This window comes from Canis aureus, unplaced genomic scaffold (genome assembly GCF_053574225.1).
Source record: "Canis aureus isolate CA01 unplaced genomic scaffold, VMU_Caureus_v.1.0 NW_027326479.1_RagTag, whole genome shotgun sequence".
In the NCBI taxonomy this organism is placed as follows: Eukaryota; Metazoa; Chordata; class Mammalia; order Carnivora; family Canidae; genus Canis; species Canis aureus.
In genome coordinates this window covers 141661-164238 of record NW_027554418.1, presented here as the reverse complement: position 1 = coordinate 164238, position 22578 = coordinate 141661, and the positions used below count along the sequence as shown (strand labels likewise).

Sequence of the window (22578 nt, the reverse complement as noted above, 5' to 3'; positions counted from 1 at the left end):
AAACACTGGAGACATTAACAGCGGAGGCTTCACTCTTTGTAATAATCTTTCCCGACCATCCACTTTGATTGCGGAGTTATGGAAACCCATAGCAGTTGGCAGAGAGAGTGAAAGAGCAAGAAGGAAGGAAAGGTGCAGGGACACATCACCCATCTCGATGCTTCTCCCACTCCAGGAGAGGTTCCCCCCCTTTGTACTGCGTTCCTATTGCTGTCTTTTGTAATCCATCCATGCAGTCACACCAGAGCGATTAACGGGGAAAAAAAAAAAAAACTCTTTTCTCTTAATGTTTCAAAGCTCATTAGCCAAACGATTATTCCTCATTAACAGCGAAAGCTCATTCATTAAAAGGAAGAATATGCCCAAAAGATGCCAGCGCGGTTAATCCTGAGTCCCGTACTGGGCTGTAAATCCCATACTACTTGTATATTCCATGCGAAAGGGACACGCTCCAATCCACATTTAAAAAAAAAAAAAAAGAAAGAAAGAAAAAGAAAACAGTTTGTGTGTTTTGTAAAATCCACAAGAGCAGCAATTAATACTCCCATAGAATGACTTTATTATTATTATTATTATTTTTTTGTCTCTCTCTTTTGTTTCCAGCGCCTGCCCCTGGCTCAGTGCCTGGTGCCAACAGAACACCTTTCAGGATCCACAGCAACGCAGACAACGTAAGTACCAGCCGTTTCCTGTAACCCCTTTTCAGATTTTTTTTTTAAACGACCACCTAAAACATAGAGACAAGCCTCTTCCCCCTTCTTTCCCCTTCTTCTCCCCTGCATTATGCCACCAGGGTTTCCTAAGTAGCACCTTCCAAATCCCTCTGCCTTCAAGTTTGTGCATGTCTGTGTGGCATCCCTTCTCCTCCTTCACTCCCATAGTGGATCTTGTAAAAGGGCTTCAGATCGGCCCCATTCATCTCCCTGGTGATAGCAGTGAATGTAGATAAATCTCTGACTGCCTGCTTGCTGCTGGAGTATGATTTTTATTTTGTCTTCTGTGTATACCTGGGTCAAAAAGTGGGATTGTATGCACACACATACATGCACATACACACATTTCCCTCTCTCTCCTTCTCTGTCCTCCTCTCCTTTTCCTCACACATGCATACATCCCACAGTATGTGTATATATGCATAAACATACACACCTGTATACATACCCATACCTATAACACAAAAATATATACATATCTAAATGTTTAATTTGTCTGAAAATAATGTGTATTTATATACACATACAGCCTTACAAGTGTGTCTATATCCAATCGATAGGTGCCTATCTTTCAATTTATACCCATCTATGTCTCCATTTAAATATTCCCTCTCTTCTCCCAGCAGATGCTGTGTGCAATTGCAATCCAGGATTGTATAAGCAGTATTCTTTCCTTATGATTTCTATTTGTAGATCTTTATGCTCCCTTCTCTGCCTTCTTCCGAGCTGTAGAATTGGCATCTTTCCCTGAGGTTTTCCGAATGGCAAGTGGCACCGGCTGTGGCATGTATTCATGCCGCTTCCTATGGCATTTCTCTTCCGATGTCTGCTTTTTCTCTTTGTTTGTTGTTGACTAGGCTGAATGGTGAGTTTTTTTTTTTTAAGTTAATTATAAACGAAGTTGAATAGCAAACAAACCAACAGCTTGCCCAAAAAGAAAAAAAAAAAAAGAAAAGAAAAAGAAATAGCCCCACACAAGCGCCTTCTGCTGCAACAGATGCCCAGATCACCCCTGGCATGGGCAAATGGGCACCCGATTTTGGTGGTTGTTAATTTTTTCTGTTTGTTGCTGTATTTGTTGTTTGTTTTCCTTGTTTCCTTTTGATTTTTCAAGGAGTCCAAGATCCTGGCCTCTGCTTGGAACGGAACAGTGTCATGGCGGAGACGACGGCCTTTGTCTTGCTGGGTGTGAAAGCATCCGCTGTGCTGGCTCCACTGCGGCAGAATCAAGTTTAAAGGAAGAAAGTGATTAAAGTCAGCTTTGTGCCTCTTTGGTGTGGAAGACCCCCAAACCCCAAGTAGCCGAGGCCCTGGGTCCGAGGAAGGGCTCATAGTTGGAGCAGCCTAGGCTGTAATCCTGGCACTTGCGCCTTCGGTTGCTGCTTTCTGTTCGCTCCTGGGGGTCTGGATAATCTCCCTTGGCTTTACCGCACTGCCTGGCCCGCATACAGGGCCCTCGTAACATATACCCGCTGCTGCTATCGCACGAAACTGTGGCGTTGCCCCTGAATGGATGGCACTGTGCCAACTCTTCTGCCATCCGCCCTTGCAGCTTTTTTCTTTCCTCCCTCCCTCCCCTTCTTCTCCTCCTCCTCCCGTCGACTTGACGTTAATGAACACACGGGTTAATTGATTTTAAAAGCCGAAGAATTACAGTTAACTTTTCCCACAGGGTACAGACGCCAGCCGCTTGGCACACTCTGCCTTTCGCACTGGTGCAGGGGGGCAGGGAAAGCCCGCAGCAAAACTGGCAACTGCTGAGGGAACGTTGCCTGCTTATTGGAGTAGAGCCGATAGAAGTCGACATGGTACTGCCTCATCCTTACAGTATATATAGACATTCTATATTTTGTTAAATAATCAAAGCACACCCTGTCTTTCTTCTCCCTCCATCTTTCAAAACAGGAAAACCTTTCAGAAGTTCTTGGGGGGGTGGGGGGAATCCCTCCCCTAGCCCATTTATCTCATCCTTAATATGCTTTTTTTCCAATAAGAAGAAAATCCTTGAAGCCTCTTTTCACTTACAAGGAGGAAGGCTACCCTTTCCCTAAATATCACCCCTAAAGAAAAAAAATTTTTTAAGGAAAAAGTTCCATAAAGTTTCTTACTCTGTATTTAGTGTTTTAATTTGTTCTCATTCCTCTTGACTCAGATGAGTTATTTATGATGGAAGATTTCACCAGGAAAGTAGGTACATTGTAGTTAAGAACAAAATTCATGTGAAAGCTCTTTTTGTTTGTATGTTTGTAGATTTTTGCTTTCTGTCCCCTTCACCCCTTCCCCTGTAGAAAATGAAAGCAGTTGATACTGTAGTTGGGAAGGAGACAGGCGAAGCTGGAAACGATGCTTTCACCTTTTCATGCTTTCATTTTATTTCATTTTGTTTTTTAAAAGCATGCAGCAAGTGAAGCGACAAGAGGAATCCATTATGCAAATCATGTCACTTTGCATAATGTCTCATGACTGGAATATGCAAATGAGCTGTATAATTTATGAGTGCCAGTGTCTGTCTAAAAGTGTTTCACATAATTTACAAAGTGAGTCTGAAAGACATGGGGAAAGCAGCTCTTCCGACCCCACTGCCAAGGAAGTTCTGTATATTTTCCTATAAGTGCTCCCTGGTAATATTGTCAAGTGCTATTTAAAAGAAATTAAGGTTCCAAATATTCATGAAAGACAAAGCTTTTCCTCTCAGTCTCTTCACCCAAATTCTTTGCCTAAAAATTTACAAGAAACTAAAAGACTCTAAAGTATTAATTTTTGTATTCAATTGGAAAAAAAAGTTTGAACCCAACTTGCTATTTGTGTATGGATTTTCCTTTCTAAAGCAAGGTATGTCTTAGAGAAGCAGACACCTTATCTATTTGTCTGGATATTTGAAGACAATAAAATGGGATTTCTCATTTTGGTTGGTTTTGTGTGCCCTGCTATGTGCAACATTTTATACATTATATTTTCTTGGATGTGTAAGATATTTAATATGGAAGTCAGATGCTTTTAAAATTCCTCTGGAGGTATATAATTCTGCTTTCAGAGATGTCTTCAAAAGAGAAATGCCATTTATTAACTAGGTTTAAGTTCACTAAGTCAACTTACTTGGCTGATCCTTGTCTTAATTTGGTAACTTTTTTGAGTCAATGATTTTGAGCCCTTTAAGAAACCTTAACATTTTTGATAATCTGCCCTAAACTGCCCTTATATTTTTCATTTCAATCATAGTAAATTCTGTGAAAGAAACATACAGGGTGCCATGAAAATGTAAACCAGGAGGAACTGATCATGTCAGAAAAGGCTTCCTGAAGAAAGTGACTTCAAGGTGAATGCTGAAAATTGAAGAGAAATTAGACAAAAAGAGGGAGAAAATATTTTCCATGTAGAGAAATATATTCAGTAAACTTTAAGACAACAAGAAATTTGGCTGCTTGGAAGAACTAAAAACCTCTGTGGCCAGAGTATAGACAGTGGGTCATTGAATCATACTAGGAGCAGATTAGAAGGTAAGCATATGGAGAAATAACATTCATTATCTGCATTTATTTGCTGGTACATGGTCTCTTCTGTCATTATTAAGTGTATATACATGTACTTTGTTGTGTTCATATTGAAAAGTACTTACTACCATAACTTTTATAAAATACTTTTTTATTTTTCAGATTCATGTATTGAACCATCAGATTTCTTTTTTTTTTAATATTTTATTTATTCATGAGAGCCACAGAGAGAGAGAGAGAGGCAGAGACATAGGCAGAGAGAGAAGCAGACTCCACACAGGAAGCCCGATGTGGGACTTGATCCCGGGACTCCGGGATCACACCCTAAGCCAAAGGCAAACGCTCAACCACTGAGCCACCTAGGCATCCCAAACCATCAGATTTCTGAATCCAATCTATGTGACCTATTCTTTCTCTTTGTGAAGTTTTATTTTCAAAAAGTTAATGGCCATTCAGGAAAATAAAACTAAGAGGAATGTTCCACCTTCCAAGAGTAAAATACAGATTCTTTTCGAAAATACTTGGAAGATTCACAAAAATAGATTACTTTCTGGCCTTAAAAAAATTAAAGTATTGAGGTAAGACAAAATATATTATCTGACTACAAACTGAACTAAACATCAATAACAAGAATGTGGGAAGTTAAGCAGTCACAGTGAAATTAGAAAATATTTTGAATTAAATGACAATGAAAATGCACTATGTAAGATAAAGCTAAAGAAGTACCTACAGAGAAATCAGATTTAATGCCTTATTTTAGAAACCAAAAGTTTTGAATCAATAATGTCTTAAGAAAACAAAGTCAAAACAGAAGAAAGTAAGAAAATAATAAAGATAAAAGCATAAACCAATGAAACTGAAAACCGTGGGGAAAATCACTATGCCAAAAAGTTGGTTCTTTGCAAAGCATACTAAAATTGATAAACATCTAGGCAGACTGAACAAGAAAAAAAGTGAGAAGACACAAATTATCACAACTAAGAAAGAACAGTACTAAAGATCTGACAGATACTATATGAATAATAAGAGATAAGTAAATAACTTTGTCAATAAAGATGATAACCTAAATGAAATGGAAAAGTTCATTGAACAACTACAAAAATTCAGTGAAGATGAAATAACTGGCATAGTTTTATTTTATTTATTTTTATATTTTTTAAGAGTGTATTTATTTATTCATGAGAGACGCAGAGAGACAAAGACATAGGCAGAGGGAGAAGCAGTCTCCCGGGGAGCCTGATGCAAGACTCAATCCCCAGACTCCAGGATCACGAACTGAGCTAAAGGCAGATGCTCAACCACTGAGCCACCCAGGCACCCCAGCCTGCATGGTTTTATGTCTATTAAAGAAGTTGATGTGTAGTTAAAATACCTTCCTTTTCTTTAAAACACTCAGCACAGATGGCATCACTGGCATGTTCGACCAACATTTAAGGAAGAAATCATGCCAGTCCTAAACAATTTCTTTTAGGAAATAGAAAATGAAGGAATACTTTCCCACACATTTTATGAGGTCAGCATTTTGTTGATACCAAAATCAGTGGCATTGTAAGAGCAGAGAACTACAGACCAGTAACTCTTATAAACACAAAAAAATCCATAATAAAATATTAACAAATTGAGTTGAATAATATGTAAACAGAATGATACATCATGACCAAATCAGGTTTATTCCAAGAATAAAAGGTTGGTTCAACATTCTAAAATCAGTATGATTCACCATATCACTATATTTTTTTAAATCATCAATTCAATGTATTTGATGAGGAGGGAAAGCCACAGTATTAAAACAGTGTGATAGTGATGGTAGGTTAGACTGAAAGATTAATGGAACAAAATAGAAAGCCCAAAAATAGACAAAAATTTTTGACAAAGGGTCAAAGACAATCCAATGGAAAGAGAATACTCTTTTTAATACATAATGCCAGAAACAAGTAAATAAATACCTTTATCTATATTTTACTATATACAAATACTAATTTTAAACTGCTAATAAAATAAAAATCTAACACTCTACAAGTTCTTGAAGAAAATATAAAATCTTTCTGACCTGAGGCTTAGTAAAAGATTTTATATATGAGGGAAAGAAACCTGAACCATAAATGAAAAAGATAAGTTGGACTTCAGGAAAGTTGACAATTTCTGCTATTTGAATAACATTGTTAAACGAGTGAAACAATAAGCTACAGACTTGAACAAAATATTTAGACCCAGAATAAGGAAAAAATGAATCTAAACCAAACCAAAATGATACAGAAGATAGAATTAGTAGATGAAGACAGCTGTCATAAGTGGATTTCATATATTCACAAAGTTAGAAATCAGGAATATATTAAATAGGCACATTAAAGATAAAAAATACTCTACTTGAACCTATAAAACTAAACTACCTAAAACTACCTAAAACAAAAACTAAAAACTCAACTACCTAAAACTACCTAAACCTAAAACTAAAAACCTAAAACTACCATGTCTGGGATGAAGAATATCATGTCAGGAAGTGATTTACAGATTAGATATTTCAGAAGAAAAGATGAGTCAACTTCAAGACTTATAAAAAGAAACTATCCAAAATGACACATGGAAAGAAAAATAACAAAAAAATAATTACCAAAGCTTCTATGAGTTGTGGGGTAACTTTGTGTGGCCTAATTTTTGTGTAATTTTTGGAATCCTGTGAAGGATAAATTCAGGAGTACAAAAAAAAATCCAAGAAATAGTTGAAATTTTTCCAAATTTGGTGAAAATTATAAACCCAACAGGTCCAACTGTCTCAACAAGATCCATGCACAAGAAAGAAAAGAAAAGAAAAGAAAACTACACTAAAGCACATCATACTCAAATTGCTTAAAATCAGTATGAAGTAGAACAATTTAAAAGCATCTAAAGAAAAGAAGACACATTATGTATAGAGAAACAAAGATAAAAATGACAGCAGATTTCTCTTTGGAATCAATGCAAGCCAGAAGACAGTGGAGAAACATCTTTAGAGTATTTTTTTTTTTTTTTTTTTGAGAATCCTCCATTTCACTTTATTTGTTCATTCACATCATATACCATCCCACAAGAACTGGAATGACTTCATATAGTTTATTTTTCCAACTGTCTGTCCATAGAGGGGTGTGATTGTTTTCTGTGTTGTTCTATCTGGGCATCTACTCCCACTTCAGGATCATCCAATTCGTGCCAAGTTCTCCTCCATAGAGATGGGCAGTTCTTTTTGCTTGCACAGTCCTAGGAACTTTCCTGATCAGAGACAACTGAATATATAAAGTCCCCATTTCTATACCACTCCAAGATGAAGCCCAGCTGTTTCCTAGACAATACTAGGTAAGACAGAGGTAAATGACAGCTTCTTGGTGAGGTGTGTGAGTGTGTGTGTGTGTCAATGCACCCATCTGTCATAGGGCAGTGAAATATTTACAGAGCCCTGAACTTAAAATCCAAAGGCTCAATTTCAAGTTCTGACAATGTCACTTAAAAACTGGTTGACTTTGGGCAAGGCTGTTAACTTCTTTTGACACTTCACTTCCTTGGTATTGGTGGTGATCTCTCCTTTCTCATTCATGATTTTATTAATTTGAGTTTTTCTCTCTTCTTTTTATTAAGGATGGCTAATGGTTTATCTAACTTATTAATCTTTCAAAGAACCAACTCCTGGTTTTGTTGATCTGTTCCACAGTTATTCTCGTCTCTATTTCATTGAGTTCTGCTCGAATCTTTATTAACTCTCTTCTTCTACTGGGTGTAGGATCTATTTGTTTTTTTTTCTCCAGTTCCTGCAAGGTTAGCTTTTGTATTTGAGTTCTTTCCAGTTTTTTTTTTTTGGTGTTCAATTTACTAACATACAGAATAACCCCCAGTGCCCGTCACCCATTCACTCCCACCCCCCGCCCTCCTCCTCTTCCAACACCCCTAGTTCGTTTCCCAGAGTTAGCAGTCTTTACGTTCTGTCTCCCTTTCTGATATTTCCCACACATTTCTTCCCCCTTCCCTTATATTCCCTTTCACTATTATTTATATTCCCCAAATGAATGAGAACATATAATGTTTGTCCTTCTCCGACTGGCTTACTTCACTCAGCATGATACCCTCCAGTTCCATCCACGTTGAAGCAAATGGTGGGTATTTGTCATTTCGAATAGCTGAGTAATATTCCATTGTATACATAAACCACAGCTTCTTTATCCATTCATCTTTCGTTGGACACCGAGGCTCCTTCCACAGTTTGGCTATCGTGGCCATTGCTGCTATAAACATCGGGGTGCAGGTGTCCCGGCGTTTCACTGCATCTGTATCTTTGGGGTAAATCCCCAACAGTGCAATTGCTGGGTCGTAGGGCAGGTCTATTTTTAACTCTTTGAGGAACCTCCACACAGTTTTCCAGAGTGGCTGCACCAGTTCACATTCCCACCAACAGTGTATGAGGGTTCCCTTTTCTCCGCATCCTCTCCAACATTTGTTGTTTCCTGCCTTGTTAATTTTCCCCATTCTCACTGGTGTGAGGTGGTATCTCATTGTGGTTTTGATTTGTATTTCCCTGATGGCAAGTGATGCAGAGCATTTTCTCATGTGCATGTTGGCCATGTCTATGTCTTCCTCTGTGAGATTTCTGTTCATGTCTTTTGCCCATTTCATGATTGGATTGTTTGTTTCTTTGGTGTTGAGTTTAATAAGTTCTTTATAGATCTTGGAAACTAGCCCTTTATCTGATATGTCATTTGCAAATATCTTCTCCCATTCTGTAGGTTGTCTTTGAGTTTTGTTGACTGTATCCTTTGCTGTGCAAAAGCTTCTTATCTTGATGAAGTCCCAATAGTTCATTTTTGCTTTTGTTTCTTTTGCCTTCGTGGATGTATCTTGCAAGAAGTTACTATGGCCGAGTTCAAAAAGGGTGTTGCCTGTGTTCTTCTCTTGGATTTTGATGGAATCTTGTCTCACATTTAGATCTTTCATCCATTTTGAGTTTATCTTTGTGTATGGTGAAAGAGAGTGGTCTAGTTTCATTCTTCTGCATGTGGATGTCCAATTTTCCCAGCACCATTTATTGAAGAGACTGTCTTTCTTCCAATGGATAGTCTTTCCTCCTTTATCGAATATTAGTTGCCCATAAAGTTCAGGGTCCACTTCTGGATTCTCTATTCTGTTCCACTGATCTATGTGTCTGTTTTTGTGCCAGTACCACACTGTCTTGATGACCACAGCTTTGTAGTACAACCTGAAATCTGGCATTGTGATGCCCCCAGACATGGTTTTCTTTTTTAAAATTCCCCTGGCTATTCGGGGTCTTTTCTGATTCCACACAAATCTTAAAATAATTTGTTCTAACTCTCTGAAGAAAGTCCATGGTATTTTGATAGGGATTGCATTAAACGTGTATATTGCCCTGGGTAACATTGACATTTTCACAATATTAATTCTGCCAATCCATGAGCATGGAATATTTTTCCATCTCTTTGTGTCTTCCTCAATTTCTTTCAGAAGTGTTCTATAGTTTTGAGGGTATAGATCCTTTACATCTTTGGTTAGGTTTATTCCTAGGTATCTTATGCTTTTGGGTGCAATTGTAAATGGGATTGACTCCTTAATTTCTCTTTCTTCAGTCTCATTGTTAGTGTATAGAAATGCCACCGACTTCTGGGCATTGATTTTGTATCCTGCCACGCTACCGAATTGCTGTATGAGTTCTAGCAACCTTGGGGTGGAGACTTTTGGGTTTTCTATGTAGAGTATCATGTCATCGGCGAAGAGGGAGAGTTTGACTTCTTCTTTGCCAATTTGAATGCCTTTAATGTCTTTTTGTTGTCTGATTGCTGAGGCTAGGACTTCCAGTACTATGTTGAACAGCAGTGGTGAGAGTGGACATCCCTGTCTTGTTCCTGATCTTAGGGGAAAGGCTCCCAGTGCTTCCCCATTGAGAATGATATTTGCTGTGGGCTTTTCATAGATGGCTTTTAAGATGTCGAGGAATGTTCCCTCGATCCCTACACTCTGAAGAGTTTTGATCAGGAATGGATGCTGTATTTTGTCAAATGCTTTCTCTGCATCCAATGAGAGGATCATATGGTTCTTGGTTTTTCTCTTGCTGATATGATGAATCACATTGATTGTTTTACGGGTGTTGAACCAGCCTTGTGTCCCAGGGATAAATCCTACTTGGTCATGGTGAATAATTTTTTTAATGTATTGTTGGATCCTATTGGCCAGTATCTTGTTGAGAATTTTTGCATCCATGTTCATCAGGGATATTGGTCTGTAATTCTCCTTTTTGGTGGGGTCTTTGTCTGGTTTTGGAATTAAGGTGATGCTGGCCTCATAACACGAATTTGGAAGTACTCCATCTCTTTCTATCTTTCCAAACAGCTTTAGGAGAATAGGTATGGTTTCTTCTTTAAATGTTTGATAGAATTCCCCTGGGAAGCCATCTGGCCCTGGACTCTTGTGTCTTGGGAGGTTTTTGATGACTGCTTCAATTTCCTCCCTGGTTATTGGCCTGTTCAGGTTTTCTATTTCTTCCTGTTCCAGTTTTGGTAGTTTGTGGCTTTCCAGGAATGCGTCCATTTCTTCTAGATTGCCTAATTTATTGGCGTATAGCTGTTCATAATATGTTTTTAAAATCGTTTGTATTTCCTTGGTGTTGGTAGTGATCTCTCCTTTCTCATTCATGATTTTATTAATTTGAGTCTTCTCTCTCTTCTTTTTAATAAGGCTGGCTAATGGTTTATCTATCTTGTTAATTCTTTCAAAGAACCAACTCCTGGTTTTGTTGATCTGTTCCACAGTTCTTCTGGTCTCGATTTCATTGAGTTCTGCTCGAATCTTTATTAACTCCCTTCTTCTCTTGGGTGTAGGATCTATTTGCTGTTTTTTCTCTAGCTCCTTTATGTGTAAGGTTAGCTTTTGTATTTGAGTTCTTTCCAGTTTTTGAATGGATGCTTGTATTGCGATGTATTTCCCCCTTAGGACTGCTTTTGCTGCATCCCAAAGATTTTGAACGGTTGTATCTTCATTCTCATTAGTTTCCATGAATCTTTTTAATTCTTCCTTAATTTCCTGGTTGACTCTTTTATCTTTTAGCAGGATGGTCCTTAACCTCCACGTGTTTGAGGTCCTTCCAAACTTCTTGTTGTGATTTAGTTCTAATTTCAAGGCATTATGGTCTGAGAATATGCAGGGGACAATCCCAATCTTTTGGTATCGGTTCAGACCCGATTTGTGACCCAATGTGTGGTCTATTCTGGAGAAAGTTCCATGTGTGCTTGAGAAGAATGTGTATTCAGTTGAGTTTGGATGTAAAGTTCTGTAGATATCTGTGAAATCCATCTGGTCCAGTGTATCATTTAAAGCTCTCGTTTCTTTGGAGATGTTGTGCTTAGAAGACCTATCGAGTATAGAAAGAGCTAGATTGAAGTCACCAAGTATAAGTGTATTATTATCTAAGTATTTCTTCACTTTGGTTAATAATTGATTTATATATTTGGCAGCTCCCACATTCGGGGCATATATATTGAGGATTGTTAAGTCCTCTTGTTGAATAGATCCTTTAAGTATGAGATAGTGTCCCTCTTCATCTCTCACTACAGTCTTTGGGGTAAATTTTAGTTTATCTGATATAAGGATGGCTACCCCTGCTTTCTTTTGAGGACCATTCGAATGGTAAATGGTTCTCCAACCTTTTATTTTCAGGCTGTAGGTGTCCTTCTGTCTAAAATGAGTCCCTTGTAGACAGCAAATAGATGGGTCCTGCTTTTTTATCCAGTCTGAAACCCTGCGCCTTTTGATGGGGTCATTAAGCCCGTTCACATTCAGAGTTACTATTGAGAGATATGAGTTTAGTGTCATCATGATATCTATTCAGTCCTTGTTTTTGTGGACTGTTCCCCTGAACTTCTTCTTAAAAGGGAATTTTAAGAGTCCCCCTTAAAATTTCTTGCAGAGCTGGTTTGGAGGTCACATATTCTTTTAGTTGCTGCCTGTCTTGGAAGCTCTTTATCTCTCCTTCCATTTTGAATGAGAGCCTTGGTGGATAAAGTATTCTTGGTTGCATGTTCTTCTCATTTAGGACCCTGAATATATCCTGCCAGCCCTTTCTGGCCTGCCAGGTCTCTGTGGAGAGGTCTGCTGTTACCCTAATACTCCTCCCCATAAAAGTCAGGGATTTCTTGTCTCTTGCTGCTTTAAGGATCTTCTCTTTATCTTTGGAATTTGCAAGCTTCACTATTAAATGTCGAGGTGTTGAACGGTTTTTATTGATTTTAGGGGGGGATCTCTCTATTTCCTGGATCTGAATGCCTGTTTCCCTTCCCAGATTAGGAAAGTTTTCAGCTAGAATTTGTTCAAATACATATTCTGGCCCTCTGTCCCTTTCGGCGCCCTCGGGAACACCAATTAAACGTAGGTTTTTCTTTCTCAGGCTGTCGTTTATTTCCCTTAATCTATCCTCATGGTCTTTTAATTGTCTGTCTCTTTTTTCCTCAGTTTCCCTCTTTGCTATCAACTTGTCTTCTATGTCACTCACTCGTTCTTCCACCTCGTTAACCCTCGTCGTTAGGACTTCTAGTTTGGATTGCATCTCATTCAATTGATTTTTAATTTCTGCCTGATTAGCTCTAAATTCTGCAGTCATGAAGTCTCTTGAGTCCTTTATACTTTTTTCTAGAGCCACCAGTAGCTGTATAATAGTGCTTCAGAATTGGCTTTCTGACATTGAATTGTAATCCAGATTTTGTAACTCTGTGGGAGAGAGGACTGTTTCTGATTCTTTCTTTTGAGGTGAGGTTTTCCTTCTAGACATTTTGCTCAGTGCAGAGTGGCCAAAAGCAAGTTGTATTGGGAAAAAGAGAAAAAGAGAGGAGAGAAAGAAGGAAAGAAAAGAGAAAGAGAAAAAAAAGGGAAGAAAAAAAACAAAAAAAAAAAAAAAAGAAGAAAAAGAGAAAGAAAAAGAAAGGAGAAAAAAAGGGGGTGGAGGAAGGAAACAAATCAAAAAGCAAAACAAAACAAACAAACAAACAAACAAAAAGAACCACGGGGCAGTATCTTCTGATTCTGTGTACTTTTAAGTCCCTTGGCTTCTCCTGGAAGTTGTCCGTCTAGCTGGTGTTCTGGGGGAGGGGCCTGTTGTGCTGGTTTTCAGGTGTTAGCACTTGGGGGAGCTGCTGTGCCCCTGCCTGGTGCAGGGCTCAGTGGGGGTTGTTTACTCCGTGAGGCCGCAGGAGGAATAGCCCCAGTGGCGGGGCAGCTCTGGAAACCTGGATTCAGCTCCGGCAGGAACTCCGTCTGCAGGGCCTGGAGGCTCCGGGCGGGGCCGCTGATCTGCTCAGCTGGGGCAGGAGCTTCCTTGCTGTCCTGGTCCCTCCCAGCCTCTGCCTGTCCCGGGGGAGGCGGGATCCTGGGCTGTGTCCCGGCGCCCTGTGCTCCGGGGCCTGCGCTGGTGGATTCGCGCTCCCGGGCCGCGCAGCCCCCTCCGCGGAGCCGCCGCCCGAGCCCCTCCGAGCTGCTCCTGGAACCGCGCAGCCCCCTCCGCACGGAGCCTCTTCCTCTGCCCGAGCCCCTCCGAGCTGCTCCCGGGGCCGCGCAGCCCCCTCCGCGGAGCCGCCGCCCGAGCCCCTCCAGCTGCTCCGGGTCCCCCGTGCGCGCTGCAGCCCTTAGGGAGCTCGGCGCACTCTCCTGGGGCGCAGTTGCTGTTACTGCCCCAGGGAACCCGAGGGCATCCTCGCCCTCCTGGGTCCTGCTCCACCTCCCCGCGAGCCCCTTTCTGCCCGGGAAGGTCGGTGCAGCTCCTGCTCCTCCGGGACGGGGCTCTCCTGTCCTGGGGACACTCGCCCCGGCCTCAGCCCGGCTCCTCCCGGCCCCTCCCCCTCGGAGGCCTTTGTTTCTTTACTTCTTTTTCCCCGTCTTCCTACCATGATAGAAGCGCGAACTCTTCTCACTGTAGCATTCCAGCTGGTCTCTCTTTAATTCTCAGGCCGAATTCATAGATTTTCAGGATGATTGGAAGGTTTTCTAGGTAATTTGGTGGAGACAGGTGATTTGGAGACCCTACTCTTCCGCCATCTTGCTCCTCCCCTCTTTAGAGTATTGAAAGAAAAAATAAAGTTAAACTGAAATTCTATAAACAGAAAAAGTACATTTCAAAGATGAAATACAGACTTTTTCAGATGTACAAAAACTGAAAGAATTTATCATTAGCAGACCTGCACAACAAAAACTGTTAAAGGAAACTTCAGACAAATGGAAAATTATACCACATAATGAAAAGCCTTGAAAATGGCAATTATATTAAATTTTTAAAAAATTATTAAATATGTTTAAAGGTAATTGATTATTTGAAACAAAAATAATAGCAATGTACTGTTTTTATAACACAAAAAGCGAAATCCATGATAAGAGTAGCACAAAAGCTATTGAATAAAATGGAAAAATGAAAGAATTATTATAAAGTTCTTATACTGTATACAAAGTGGTATAATATCATTCGAAGTTAGACTGATAAAGTTGTATACTATAAACTTTCTTAATTTAAAAATAGCTATAGTTAATAAGCAACAAAAGAGAATGGAGTTCTCAAAAAATGCTCGATTCCAAACATATAGCAAGATAATAGACTTAAATGTCATCTTCAGTAATCACATTAAATGTAAATGGCCTAACTACACTAATTAAAGGACAGAGATTGCTAGATTATGTAGAAAACAGCAAGACCCAAATATATGCTACCTACAATAAAAACGACTTAAATATAAATATTCAAATGGTTTAGAAGTTAAAGGATGGGAATAGATATACCATATTAACACTAATCAAATGAAAGTTGGAATATATATATATTAACATAAGGTAGTATATTTCATTGTTTATAGACCCTAGAAAGATGAAGTCAGCCACTACTGTATTCTTTTGCTTTCTTTAGTGACAATTAGACCTTAGCTTCTCTTTCAATCAATGGATTCTGGATCTGAGAACTGTCTCTGGTCTGGAAATAGCAAGGGATTATGACTTTCCATTGAAGTGGCCAACTTTTATCTCTCTGTTCATTCAATCTTGATCTTTTTTTGAATATGTGTTATGAAATACCTCTAGTGTTTTATCTTGCCTCTAGTAATATGTTCTATGAGATATGTCCATAAACCCCTGTGGATCAGGCACCCTCTGGTTGCTATTTGAAACTTGCTTCCAAATCCTTCCAGGGAACATAGTATAAGCTGTATTTTATGTATAATGTCCACTCCAGCATACCCATTTCTCTGAGGTTTTTACTGCTTTCTGAATAGTTTATTACACCATTTATCAAATCTCTAAAATGGGCCATCATTCTTTCACTTTTCCAAGAACCACCCCATCAGTGTATTAAAAACTGACTCCAAGAATCCTTGTCAGGGCATTAAATCTGAGTCATGGAAAAGATCCCCCATTAAGCAATTTATATTCCAATTCTCTGGTCCAGCACCCTCAAGATTCCAGGCATATTCTGACAGTTCCTACACTGCATATTAGCCAGGTGCATCTACTCTCTTTTGGCAATAAATCTCTCTCCTCCCTCAGCAAGCCCAAGATTTCTCCAGTGGGGCCATTCTGAGATTTGACACTCATTCCTCTGGTGCCCAGGAAGTGAAATGAAGTCAGGTTCTGAAAAATAAAAGCATTATAAAGCACCTGCTTCATTTGAAACCTGTGTGGTCATCAAATAAGATAGAGTCCCTATCCCCTAACAAGTGGAAGTGGTTCTCTTTCTTGGGCCCAAAGGGTTGAAGATAGTCTGAGTGCTCAAAATTCTCAACTGCATCAGTCTTAATATCCCCACATCAGGGCTCAGAGTCCTACCTCTCCAATAGGGCCCTGACATTGGCATAGAAGACTTGACTGGGTGAGAAATCAGCCTTCTCTTTAGCTCTGCAACCCTTATAATTAAGTTGCATTGCTAATCTTAAGTCACGTTTGCCCTTTGATTTGTATTCTTTACTTTAAATTGGTACTTAACTGACCTAAGTCTGTCATTCTTTTTTTTTTTTTTTTTTTTTTTTTTGGTAAATCACTGGTGTTCAGCCATAACCACCCAGTTCCACAGTCCTAGTAATTTCTTCATTGCTCTGAAATGCCAGATAAATTACACAAGCTGGTACACTTCTTTATCACATCTCATTCACCATGGGTAAGAAATCTTAACCTTTGCACTACTACAGCCTGTCAGACTCTATGCTTCTAACTCTCAGTCCTGGTAACAACTATCCTAGATAGAGTTCCCTAAAGGCAGAGCCCTCATGGCATCTGGAATAGCCCAGTAGCCAATAAATATATAAAAGTGTGTTCATTAGTTGTGGAAATCAAACCAATGAGATACCACGTGTGTTTGATAAAAATGTATACTCTGCAGCTGTTAGGTATAGGGGATTTCTGCAGCCATTTACTCTCTATCCCTGAGGATGGAACCCCTCAGATCTCTGCCACTACTGAGGTTGAAAGTAGAGCCACCCTCATCGTGTCTCCCCCATGCCCCACCCCACTGTGAAATGGGATCTGCCTTCCTTAGACCACATCGCCATGACTCTCACATAGCACTGAAACTGGATGCTTGACTGTGTCCCTCCGCTTGCCCAGGGGCTATAGGGGGACAGAGGCTGCCTCCTATGCATTTCTGTCCCACTGTCCCTAGTATGGAATGGTGGCAGTAATGACAACAGCTAACACCTTCAGGCATTCACTGGGATGGATAAGGGTGCAGGCTCCAGAGGCTGACTTCTGCATTCAGGTCTCCAGCTCTCCTGTCGAGGTGGGGATTATAAGAGTACCAACCTCACAGGACAGTGCAATGAGTTAATGGATATAAACCTCTAAGCCCAGTTCCCAATATAAATGTTGGCTCTGGTCATCCTCCTCCTCATTATAATTTTTTTAAAGACGTTCTATGTTTTATAACCTTTAAATTTTTTTGGAATATTCTTCAGCTCTATTGAGGCATAACTGATAAAATTATAACATGTTGAAAGTGGATATCATGGTAATTTGGTGTATGTATATACATTGTGAGACGGTTCCTCCCATCTGGTTTATTCACACATCCATCACCTCACTACTTAGGTGTAGATTTTTGGTGAGAGCATTTAAGTTCTACTCTCAGCAAATTTCAGTTATACGATACAGTGTTATCAACTCTAGCTGATAATCATTCGTTGTTTACTGTGTGCTGGGCACTATGCCAAATGCTTTAAATAAATTATTTAATCCTCAAAGAGCTCTATTTCTCAGGTGAGGAAGCTTGAGTTGTAGAGATGTTGAGTAATTTGCCCTGGGTCACCTGGAAGACCAGATCCCCAACCCGGGCGCCCGACCGCGCTCTTAGGCACCGCCCTGGCCAGGCGTTCATACCCGGTGAGCAGCTGAAGGAATGAAAACAAACACAGGTTGGCCCGGATCGGGAAACCCTTATAAGGGGCCTCTTCTGTTTTGTTTGAAGGCTCAACCACAGGAATTACCTCTTGGAGTCTCCCCACAAGTACAGTGTTGCCGACCTCCAGCAGGTGAGACTGCCTTTCTCTACCCCCAGAGGGGCCTCATTCCTGGAGACATCAGACGGGAGGGGTGGCTGCAGCTTTTCAGCACCTCAGACTATGTGTCTGGCTGTCCCAGGATTCCTGGGCGGTGACTGAGCGCCAGCCCCCTGCAGTTAGCAGGCAGTCCAGCAAAGCCTGGGGAACAGGAGCGCCTTGGCCCCTTCCCTGCCTCTGGCCTCGTCCCCAGCTAGAGGGCAGCAGGAGGAGAGGCCCCAGGCCTGAAAGTTGAGGACATTCCTTCCTTCAGGGAGGGCACTGTGGATTTGGGTCTCATCCTTAAGCCGGTTACCCCCAGTGACCTCCATGTGGGGGAGCTGTACACCTGCATTGTTCAGCCTGGACCGGGGTGGGGGGGTGGGGGGGGTGGTTCTTGCCCAAGTGGGAAGATACTCTTTGGGAATAGGAGTTCTTGAGGCAAGGTGGAGCCACATTTTATAGATGGCCTCAGCCTCAGCACAGCTACCCGAAAGGCCTGTCGGCCTGCACTTGCCCTCCACAGATCGTGGATGGAGTGTATGAAGGGTTCCTCAACACCCTGATTGGATTTGCCTCCCAGCACGTCTACCACTGTGACCTGTGCACCCAGCGTGGCTTCATCTGCCAGATCTGCCATCACCACGACATCATCTTCCCCTTCGAGTTTGACGCCACAGTCAGGTATGTGGGACACCCAGCCTGCCACCCCACCCCTATCCACAGCTGGCCCCAGCTATCCAGGGAGGCAGGCCCAGTGCCATTGTGCAGAAATACAGAGACACCCTGTCTGTGCCGGTACCGATGCCCTGAGCAGTCACGGAGGCTCCGGTCCAGCTCAGAGAGCCCTCCAAGGCCCCTGCCTAGATCAAGGAAGCTGTCTGTCTCCCTAGAGAGGAGGTGGCTTGCTGCCTCTTTGAGCGGGGGCCTCAGTTTTGTCATCTACAAACAGGGTGAGGAGGGACTGAATGAGTTACTGCCCCAGAGCATTGGCACAGGCCAGGCACAAAGTGGGCACCCTGTGGGTGGTACCTGCCTGCCTCTCTCCTGCAGTAATGATGGATCTTACCCGATTATCACTCATTATCAGAAGCCTCTAAATGGAAAAATTCATCCACCAAACCTCCATTCCAGCCCGTGTGGGAGGGGAAAACTGAGCAGGCGGGAGCATTCATTCATGTTCAGTAGGTGTCTCATGGCCTAGATTCAGCCCCTAGGCTGAGTTTTTTAAACAGCAGAGGGTTTTCAACATAGGCAAGAAGTCATGTCATGAGTCTCAAGCAGCATCTTAAAAAGTGAATTTGAACAGAGAGTGTCAGCAGTGCCTGTGGTGTGAAGGAGGGTAAGCATTGTCGCGAGGTTTTATTTGACCATGCAGGGGCAGCGCACAGGTGCCTTGGGTGGCAGGTGCCGCTCAGCCTCCCCGCGGGTTCTGGTCAGGAAGGCTGGCCAGCCCCCCGGCCCATGGCACAGGCGGTGCTTGCTGCTATCCCCCAGGTGTGGCGAGTGCTAGACCGTCTTCCACCAGAGCTGCCAGGCCGTGGTGAAGAAGGGCTGCCCCCGCTGTGCCCGCCGGCGCAAGTACCAAGAACAGAGCACTCTCACCTAAGTCAGCGAGCTGTCCCCACCAAGGCTGCGGGGTGGTGGCTCGGCTCACCCATCTCAGCTGGGTTTGGCGTCAGTCCGGATCCTCTCAAGGTGTCACAGCTGTCTCCCCTGTCACGAAGACTCCGATGTGACCAGAGCACGAGCCTACCAGAGGAAGCCCTCGATGATGTCACCCAGTCCCTCTACCACCTGTCTGCTCCCGGACATGGGGACATCATCAGATGCCCCCATTCCAGGGGATGCAGGGAGGGGGAACTTTGCACTAATCAGGCCCCAGCTCACCTCACAGACATGGCACATCCATCAGGGCTGTTCAAACACTGTGGAAACAAGACTTGGGCGCATTCTCAATTCCACATTCCTGATTAAAAGGTCTAGTTTTTTAAGGCAGGTTTTTTTTTCCCCTTCATATTTCAACGGAAAATATTTTTTTATTCTTGACCCTACACAAGTCACCCAAGAAATCCAGGCCTTCTCATGCTGAGCAAATGTGTGGGAACACTTGGCCCGCAGGCAGGCGGGTGGCTGGACAGGCAGGCCACTGCTGGGCCAGAGCCTGCCAGCTGGACTGGGTGCCTTTCCTTCTCCTACACCGGGCGCTCACTGCCCACGGCTCAAGTACGACGTGCCAAACTGCCCGGGGGCTGGTGGGATGGGTCTCGATGACCGTCCTCTCCCTCTCCCTCTGTTTGCCCTGCCCTGTCCACCTCACCTGGAAGCCCCATCCCCTTTCTCCATGTCAGAGCCCCCCAGCTCTCGTGCAGCTAGGGATCTTGGTCCCTGAGGGAGAAGGGAGGGACTTGGAACCCGCACTGTCAGCACTTTGAGCCTTTCTTGGCTCAGGGCAGGGTGGTCATCTTGCCTACCCCTCAGCCCCTCGCCGTCCCATCCTACCACAGACCCGCAGCCAGATGGGCCGGGGGCGGCTGCAGACATACTCTCGCCCTGTTCCCCCACCGCATGACTGAGCCCTCTGGGAACAGAGGCAGGCTGGGCCCACAGAGAGGGCAACAAGCCCAGGCCAGCGGCCAGCCTCGGGCATCGGGACTGCCAGGCCCCGCACTGTGGAGTGGTGACCCCATCCTTCCACAAAGAGTGCCGGCCCTGCTGCAGAGACGCACAGGGACACGTGGGAGCAGCCACCTGTTGGAAGGACACTGAGCCTCAGTTTACAAAGCCATGAATTCACAAAGCTTTGCTGGACTGGCCCAGGAGGGGCCCTACCAGAGACCGGAAAACGTCATTGGAGCATGATTGCCTTTTCAAGGGGGTCTTGGGGTAGAGCAGGAGCCTGCCATTGTTTTCAAAGTGACCTTTAGACCCTGGGGTTTGGGGGTTGATTTCTCTGCTGCCTTATCCCATCTTTCCTGGACCCACAGCCCCCACCCCCACCCCGCAGCCCTGGGTCCTCTGGCCATCCTCTCTGCTCTCAGCTTGAATTGGGGGCCTCAGGTGGAGATTGCCTGTCACTGTAAAGAGCTGAATCTACTCCCACCTCTCCCTGGGGGTGATTCGGCTGCTGAGTCACCTGCCCAGCCCTGTGAAGCTGGATAAATTGTGCAATAGAACAGAGGAGGTGGTGGGGGGTGGGGGTGCCTGTAACAGGGGGCTGCCCCACAACTTCTCTGTCCCCGGCACGGAAGATGGTGCACACCTAGGCCCAGCATGCCAAAGCCTCCTAAATGGGAAAGTGGGTCCTTATCCCCATCCTGCACCCCCATAGCCAGCATTAATGCTCCCCCACAGACCCAGCCTAAGCAGAGCTGCAGGTGCCCCAGGTCCCCAAGTGGACAGGGGCTGGCCTGGGGTGGGCAGTGCTGCCCAGGCCCAGCCCTGGCTCCTCAGGCCCGTGAGTATGTTATGTGCACCAGAAGGTGCCCTAGGAGGCAGCAGGAGTGAGGCCCTAGGGAGCTTGCTTAGGTTGGGTATCCACCCCGCCGCCGCCGCCCTCCCAGGGACTAGTAGCATTAGAACTGACCCTCTCCCCAGCACCAGAAAGCTGCTAATCAAATGAGTTGACTTTTACCCTCTCACCTCCAATGGAAAGCTGATGTGAACCTCAGTGGTGCCCACACTATTTTTAAAATGCCATTTTATGCAATAAACTGTTTCTAGCGGGGGGGCGCTGGCCCTGAACAGCGCTTTGCAATGTATGGAAGGAACTGCTACCGTGTGCATTTTGGGTGATTTTGCAGTAAAGACCTGATCTTTTTCACCTGTGATCTTGCTTCTGAATCCTGATGCTGCCACTGGCTGGGGGAGGCCACCAGCCATCCTGTGGTTGGATGCCCCCCCCCTCATTAGCTGGGGAGGCCTGGAGAGGGAGGGTTGGTAGTAAACATTTGCAAGCAAGGGGCGCGGGCACGCAGGGGAGAAGAGGTGCCACTAGGAGTCCTGGCCAGGGAGCCAGGGGGAGATTTCGGGGCCTTGCTGGAGGTCTCCTCACGTACACTCATGCATAACAGATGAAGCTGCTGCCTGAAATCCCACCAGAGTGGCACCTTCCCTGTGCCTGTCAAAGCACAGAGCCCTGACACTGGAACATGAAGAATGTTGGGACTATTTCCTACTGGGTTTTCCAAGGCAAGAGGGGGGGCTTAGAAAAGGCTGAGCAGCACCAGAATCAGGGATCCCAGTGGCCTAGACTTGGCCACTACCTTCCTCTAAGTGCCAGGAGAAGCCCACCACTGCCCGTGGTGAGGCCAGAAGAAGGAAACAGACTAGTTCCAGGGAAGGCAGATTGTGGAAAAATGTGATTGAAACACTCTGCTCTGTCTGCAGTTCCTTGTCCTTGAAGATGCCTTTTGGCCCTGGGGGAGCACCTTCTGCACATCCCCTGAGCCCCAGCTTCCCTCAGGGGCCTCAAGTCTCTCCAGGTCAGTAGGAAGTGGGCTCTGAGAAGACAAAAGGAACTGGGTTTGAGGCCTAGGGACAGGGAGGCCAGGGCCAGGCGACCTGGGTGCCTCATCCTCAGCAAGGTGCCTCTGAGGACATTCCTTTCTCCCTTCCCCCTCCTGCCTGAAGGAGAATGGGGGGTTGGAGACAACCCAACACCAGAGAAGACAGCTCATCTTCTAATAAAAATAATGTTCATAATAACAAATGTGTGCTCCTATAATAATGTGATACTATACTGTGCTTAGTGCATCTCATTCAATCTCGCCAACTACCCTGGGAGGTAGGTGTCACTGTCCCCAGTTTACAGGAGAGAAAATTTCAAGTGCTAGGAGTCCAGCTCCAGCAGGC

The 22578-nt window shown here is 43.6% G+C and overlaps 1 protein-coding gene across 9 annotated transcripts; it reads left to right on the top strand.

The window, feature by feature from the left end:
• The first annotated feature begins 80 nt into the window (after positions 1 to 80).
• LOC144309542 (putative pleckstrin homology domain-containing family M member 1P) lies at positions 81 to 21547 on the top strand. 9 transcript variants are annotated; one of them, XR_013375496.1, is made up of 9 exons: positions 81 to 671; positions 1407 to 1578; positions 1828 to 2521; positions 3933 to 4210; positions 4367 to 7534; positions 17447 to 17569; positions 17655 to 17718; positions 18251 to 18408; positions 19222 to 21547. XR_013375496.1 is itself a non-coding variant. In XM_077890632.1 (8 exons), the coding sequence occupies exons 5-8, from the start codon at positions 7503 to 7505 to the stop codon at positions 19235 to 19237; spliced, it is 270 nt and encodes an 89-aa protein (XP_077746758.1). In that variant the 5' UTR covers positions 207 to 671; positions 1407 to 1578; positions 1828 to 3250; positions 3933 to 4210; positions 4367 to 7502; the 3' UTR covers positions 19238 to 21547. The 9 variants fall into 9 exon arrangements, 1 of the variants encoding a protein (XP_077746758.1); XR_013375497.1 differs by having other exon boundaries at positions 207 to 671; positions 1828 to 3250; positions 18308 to 18408; XR_013375492.1 differs by having other exon boundaries at positions 208 to 671; positions 1828 to 3250.
• Positions 21548 to 22578: the final 1031 nt, after the last annotated feature.

Coding starts and splice junctions, on each gene's coding strand:
- LOC144309542 (XM_077890632.1), top strand. CDS start 7,503: ATGAAGCCCAGCTGTTTCCTAGACAATACTAG. Junction 7,535..17,654: donor TGTTTCCTAGACAATACTAG/GTAAGACAGAGG, acceptor TTTTGTTTGAAG/GCTCAACCACAGGAATTACC. Junction 17,719..18,250: donor GTGTTGCCGACCTCCAGCAG/GTGAGACTGCCT, acceptor TGCCCTCCACAG/ATCGTGGATGGAGTGTATGA.